Raw genomic sequence first — 6,453 nt, forward strand, 5'->3', positions numbered from 1 at the left:
TGCGCACTGAGGAGAAATTCTTTAAAATAGAGAAATAATTGTGGATTGCAATTGAACTCTGAACAAACACTGCATCCAACATGCCTAAAAAAAGATTTTTGTACTGACCCTTTACTGGGATACACTGGGAACGTGAAAAACCAATATACAGTCTATGCCTGCACCAAGGATATAGCACACCCTGCTGGTGGACACAGGAAGATCCAAATAGTGTGTTTCATGGTTTTGACAGTTAACTGAAATTGAACCAAACAAAAACAAAAAGTTAATTAGTCTAACAATAACATAATTATTACAAGGTTGTTATTAAGTATTTTGTATAACTTCAACACCACCTTGTGTAGTTTCTGCATGTAATATTGTTGGACTGAAACCAGGAGTCCCAATTCTTTCAATGCTTGACCTTTTATTTTCCACGTCATTATGTCCCATTTAAAACCAGTTAGCCTTGACAAAAATAAAACTCTGTGAAATTGCACCGAAACATTTGATTTCACCTTGTTTCCTTGCAAATAATCCTCCTAAAACAAAACTAGCACCAGAAAAGAAAGTAGAGTATAATTTTTATATTTGTACTTCATTTATTTCCACCACTAGGAACTCAAGATACATGATACAAAGCCGACAATAACAAAATAATTAATCAACTTATATTGCAAGAACATCAAATAACAGTACTTCATAATATTGGTCAAACTGAAAAAGAATACAAAGAGTCCCCAGCGAGGTAAATTGCAGGATTGAGATGATTATATTATACATAATATTAAATATTTCCGTTTGTCTCAGGTGATGTATTAAATACTGGGAGTCAAAGATAAAAACGAGAGCTTCTGAATGACCCCTTTCCGGCGGCACATGAAGGCACCATCACAACAGCTGAGTTGTTGACCAGATGACTTGATGACGTCACACCAAGCTCACAACGTAATCACAGAGCATTGTCCTGCTATGTGTGCGAAGTCTCAATGAGAGAAATTATATACAGACTTCAGGACCTAATTTTTATGCATTTTTATTCCATATTTCACGCTTCAAGCTTGCCTGCTTGCAAAGACAGTAAAACAATGGCTGAACATGTCCTCATTCCCCTACAAATCGCCTACTGTGTTTCTTCCTCATCTTTACTGGTCGTTGGAAGGAAGTCTTCTCCATACAAAAGCATCTGTTTCAGTGCACACACAATCGCAGGGTTAATTTTGTCATTTGACTAAATTTCATGACTGTAGTTCTGCACAAGGAAGATGCAGTTCATTGAAAGCCCCAGCTGCTGGTGGAATCCTTCAACCTAAGTCAAAGTAACAACATTTTGATCAGTAATTGTACAGTGATGAACAAACATGACATACTTGCAGAAAAACAACATTGTGCAAAAACTCCAAAATGTACCTGTTCCTTCAGGTACTTGCTCTTATAAATATTGCTTGTGTCCTTTTTAACCTCGGGACAGGCTACATCAACTCTGGTGATAATAGCCAAATGGGGAATTCCTGTCGATAAAGAAACCTGATCAATATTTCAAAGATTTGTGTCCTGGTATTTTGATTCATAAAATTCAATGTGACACTATTAGTCCACGCAGAGAAACAATTGGTGCGCACTCACCCAGTTCACTGGCTGCAAGTCTGACCTCTCTCATCTTCTTCAACATCTGATCACTTATCCTAGACACTGTGTCCGCAGGAACAACACACACCAGAACGTGAACTTTGTCTTCCAAAGTGGGATCGGAGTTGTAGCCATCATCACCCTCCTTCAGTTCTTTTTTAGGGTTGAACTAGAAGCCAATCAAATACAATCAGATCATGTTTAATGTAACTTAAAGTTTTTCTGTGTTTGACCTCATTTGTTTGTCGCGTGCACTTACACACATGCACGCTCATATTGTTAATGTGACACACATTCCTGACGTTGTTCACATTATTTAACTGGTGTACATGTGGCTGCCATGTGCCCCAAACTCAGCAATTTGCCAAGAGAAAAGTTTAATATTTGAAAAAGAATTGTAAGAACAATTCACTTTGTTTTATGAGACAGGAAATATGTCCCAGGTTTGTCATATTTCAATAATAATTTTGATAACTAAGATAAATGTAAAAAAAAAAATTGTTAGTTAAAATAAGACTTTAATTAATCTCAAAGTTCAGAGTGTTGTACCGTGTAACCTTCTTTCACGTGTCCTCTCAGGGCCAGTTTGACGTCTTTCACAGAGACTCCACTGTCAGGTCCTTCCTCTAAGCCCATGATGTCAGTGAAAACAAAAGAGTAAGTGGCCTCTTGAAGTTTGAAGGTCCGGTACTATAAGGCAGAAGGTGCAATTAAATACATCAATGAATCAAAGTAAATATCAGCAGTTGTCTGTGGGCCGATCACGAATGTGTGGGGAGGCTGGAGAAAAGTGATTTGTATGAACATCCACAGTGGCATGATATTAAAACTCTTGGCCTCTAGTTCACACATTAACCTGAAATTTAAATGGGTGCAAAGCTATAAGAAGTAAAAAATACAATAAGAACTAAGATGATCAACAGATAGATTAAAAAGATTTAATGTTTCATTTCATTTATTTTGTGCTGACTCAAATTTATTTCTCTGAAACATAAAGACAACATTTGTACAAAACATTCAATATAAATCTTCTGTTTTGACATTTTAATATTAAGACAAGTTACTAGTTCACTGATGAAATAATTTTCATCGACTGATGAAATAATTAAAAAATAATAATAATAAAAAATAATTTTCATCAGTGAACTACTATTGAAAATGAATTTCTGTGGTTTGTTGCCCTCAATGGAGTTTTATCCTTTCCTGTTGTTCATACCTGTTTGGTGTGGCTGCTCCCAAAAATTGAATCTGTCTCAGCTCGACCAGCAGGTCTGCCTCTTAAAACGGCTTCGGCAGAGTTGATGAAGCTCGACTTTCCAGCACCAACTGGTCCATGAAGGAGAATCCTGAGCTGTTTGACCTGTTTTTTTTCAGGCTGGTAGGATTTCACAAACTTAAGGTTGCCCTTGAACTTCCTGTACATTACAGAAAATCTTAAACAATCAGAATAGAGTGCTGTATCAATTTTATTTTTGATTGCACAGCATTGCAATTGTAATCTTTTTTTTTTTGTCACACACACAAAAACGAGACGTTTAAGTCATGTGTTGAGCAGCAGAAGCACAAACACTGAGGACACAAGGGAAACACACTGACTGAATGTTAGATCATACTCACTCTGACACCTCCCTCCATGGCTGCTCTAAGAGTGGTGGAGGACGTGACACTGGAGGAGCTTTAGTGAAATAGGACTTAACTGAGAATGTTGGAGAATGATTTATGTTATAGTTCATTTGTTTATTAAGGATATTAGGAACCTATAAAAAGAAGCTGAAAATTTAACAGGTCTTACCTCCTCCCATTGCTGTAAAGTATAAGAGTCAGACTACATGTTAATGCAGGAATTCACCCAGAGGAGGAAGATGCAATCAGATTGTAACTTAAAGGTCCAGTGTGTAAGATGATGGTGAAATGGATCTATTGGCAGAAAGTGATTGTAAAATACTCCAAGTGATGTTTTCACTAGTGTGCTTCATCTAAATTCTACAAATTATTGTGTATTTACCCATGAATGATTCCTTTATATTTAAATTCTTTAAATTTACATGAGGAGCAGATCCTCTCTATGGAGGCAGCCATGCTTATTACAGTAGCCCAGACTGGACAAACTAAACTCCTTTTGAGTTTGAACCTGTGGTAACTGAAGGCTGCCACAGGTTTTCGCTCATGTCGAAAGGGAAGGTAATGGGTGTTTAGCTGCAAGTTCACCACTAGATGTCACTACATTCTACACCCTACACCTTTAAGCATAACTGCTAATAAAACAATACAAAATCGAACTTTATATGAGCAATAATTCTTCTGTCAAATTCCTATTGAACTACTTATTACCAGCAGCATGTTCTGCATTTTGTTAAGTGAAAAAATTGACCCCATGGGGTTTTGCTGTTTATTCACTTGATGCGGTTAAGAAATTAGCCTTAGCTTGACAGTCACACTAATTGTAATAATAATAACTTTAATCATAACTTTATTTGTATAGCACTTCTATAAACAAAGTTTAAAAGGGCTTCACAAAAAAATGAATTAACTAAAATCAAAGGTATTCCATTCAGTTCAATAGTAGTGACAGACAGATTGAAGTCCTTACCTTTGCTTATGTGGCTCTGGACAGAGTGACCCTGGAACAAGGAGGAGAAGATGTTTTTATAGGCAACACTTTGACTTTCATTTTCAGGTTCATTCTGAAGTCAACAATGTGACCTGAACAAAGTCCCGACCTTTTCTTTGTTCAGACACCCACTCACTGGCTGGCAGGGACCCAGGTCAAACCAAATCAAACCAAACTAATACAAATGATCGTAACCCTATCGAGCATCTGAATCTTGTATCTGGCACCTCATTTGTCATTATAATATCTTTAAATAAATGTAATTATATTCAAAATTGTCTGTTCTGCCACTGTTTTGCTTTTCTTTGACTTTAGTTTGGCTTCTGTTTTAGGACCATGGACAGAAAGGTTACTTAAAGAGGAGGTTGATAAACAGACAGAACAAACATCATCATAAACAAAGTATTATTTATGGGTTCGTTTCAACATATTATTCATTTCACTACATTAAAATAACACTCACACTTACGGTTATAATAGCATGAGCCCAATAGAAAAAATAACTTCAACCTTTATGGTAACTTAAATGTTTCCCCTTCAGTCCTTTCCTTTGGGTGTGGCTCTGCACACGTCCTGTTATAGGACATGAGCAACTTTCACTTTCATTCTCTCTCATGGTTTATCGTAAAGCACGTGACTTCAGATACTTTAATGCTGGTTCACTGGCCTCTGCATGGTAGGTGGGATTTTGTATTCGGTTTGGATTTTAATAATTATACCAAGGCCTCTCTCATTGACACAGATCTCATTTCTAAACAGGCATTGTGAATAGCCGAAGTGCTATAGAGCAGTGGTTCTCAACCTTTTTTCAGTGATGTACCCCCTGGGAAATATTTATTCTGCCAAATACCCCCTAACCAGCACAAAGCATTTTTGGTTGAAAAAAAGATAATACACAGCGCTGTGCCATCAGTGTCTGATATATTAAACTTCGTCACACAACACTTTTATATTTAAACCTTTGAAAAACATCAACAAAACATTTAAAACTCCATCAATATGCATAACATTGCTCATTTGTCGTGGTCTCTCTTAAACTATTTGGAAATAAACAAGATGAAGGTTGGGTCAAACCATCTTGGTATTGGGGTTATAGCTACATCTCTGACGTTTCTAACAAACCAAACAGTTTAAAAATCGGTTGAAAATTGAGCAAGTTATGGTTCGCACCACTACAACACAATGTTATGGGTGAGCGAGCCGCCTGCAGCAAGATGGCCGCCATGTGGTGACGTTCGACTCTGTTGGCCGGCAACGCTGCCGAGACATCTAGTGTTTATATATGATATCTATGCTCCTCACATCAACAAACGTCTTCCTCACTCCCCCTCCTCATTCACCTCTGACCCCCAACAAACCAGCCAATGAGAGCCTTTATCCGTCACAAACCATCAGTCATTGGTCTAGAACTGTCCCATGCCCCACCCCGACCTGTTCACTGACCCTCGGACATCTCAATACTCATTAACGCGGTGTCTTAACTGAACGTAAGTCATAACAAAACATACGCATAAACCTAACTACCAGTCCGTACTAAGCCGTCCAAGGTGACAGGTCCGCTCGCGCATGCACACTCGGGCCAGCCTCGGTATGAACGGAGTCGCGGGGACTTCACAGATCCTTCGAGTTAGAGATGTAATCTATCATCAGATATTAATATTATATAACGTGAATAGCATTAAGGATAACTGAACGACACAACGCACGGACGATGATTCAAACAGCACGCTACGACATGGTTTACAGCATGGCAGCATTCATAGCAACCATCATAGCAACGATACAAACGTATGTATTTTCTGGCGAGATCTGAAAAACATTTGTGATAACTAATAAAATACAGATCATAAGCATGAACTGGCTGAAGACTGTGGAAGCAAAGACCACATTCTCGCTAGAAATGGTGTCAGAATGTATTTTTACGCCCAAACTAAGTTACAAAATGATATATTTATCTGAAAAAACATGGAATCTCTGCCATGTTTTCTTTTCCGCAGACGGGAAATTGGGAGTCACGTGACGTGAGAACACGCCAATGCAAAAACAATAGGCGGACAGAGACGTTCCCATCTCACAATTCGAGAGGCCAGATTGTGAGATGGGAACGTTTTTCCAAGTGGACCAACGTTGCCACTACACGTTTTCTGATGAGACTGGGTTGAATCAGAGGCAGTGATACTAAATATGTCACACTTCTTTACTTAAGAATGAAGGTAAAATACCCATGATGATTC

At 38.0% G+C, this 6,453-nt stretch overlaps 1 protein-coding gene across 1 annotated transcript; it reads right to left on the bottom strand.

Moving 5' to 3' along the window:
• Positions 1–395: 395 nt before the first annotated feature.
• Positions 396–4,438, bottom strand: LOC133022661 (interferon-induced protein 44-like). Its single transcript, XM_061089516.1, has 7 exons — positions 4,199–4,438; positions 3,226–3,412; positions 2,825–3,023; positions 2,158–2,298; positions 1,606–1,777; positions 1,390–1,490; positions 396–1,288 (listed from the first exon to the last, which is right to left on the bottom strand). Exons 2-7 carry the CDS (start codon positions 3,339–3,341, stop codon positions 1,211–1,213), a joined length of 807 nt encoding a protein of 268 aa, XP_060945499.1. The 5' UTR covers positions 3,342–3,412; positions 4,199–4,438; the 3' UTR covers positions 396–1,210.
• Between the last annotated feature and the right edge of the window lie 2,015 nt (positions 4,439–6,453).

This window comes from Limanda limanda, chromosome 17 (assembly GCF_963576545.1).
Source record: "Limanda limanda chromosome 17, fLimLim1.1, whole genome shotgun sequence".
Classification (NCBI taxonomy): domain Eukaryota; kingdom Metazoa; phylum Chordata; class Actinopteri; order Pleuronectiformes; family Pleuronectidae; genus Limanda; species Limanda limanda.

Coding starts and splice junctions, on each gene's coding strand:
- LOC133022661 (XM_061089516.1), bottom strand. CDS start 3,341: ATGAACTATAACATAAATCATTCTCCAACATTCTCAGTTAAGTCCTAT. Junction 1,778..2,157: donor ACGTGAAAGAAGGTTACACG/GTACAACACTCT, acceptor ATTGGCTTCTAG/TTCAACCCTAAAAAAGAACT. Junction 1,491..1,605: donor ACTTGCAGCCAGTGAACTGG/GTGAGTGCGCAC, acceptor CTTTATCGACAG/GAATTCCCCATTTGGCTATT.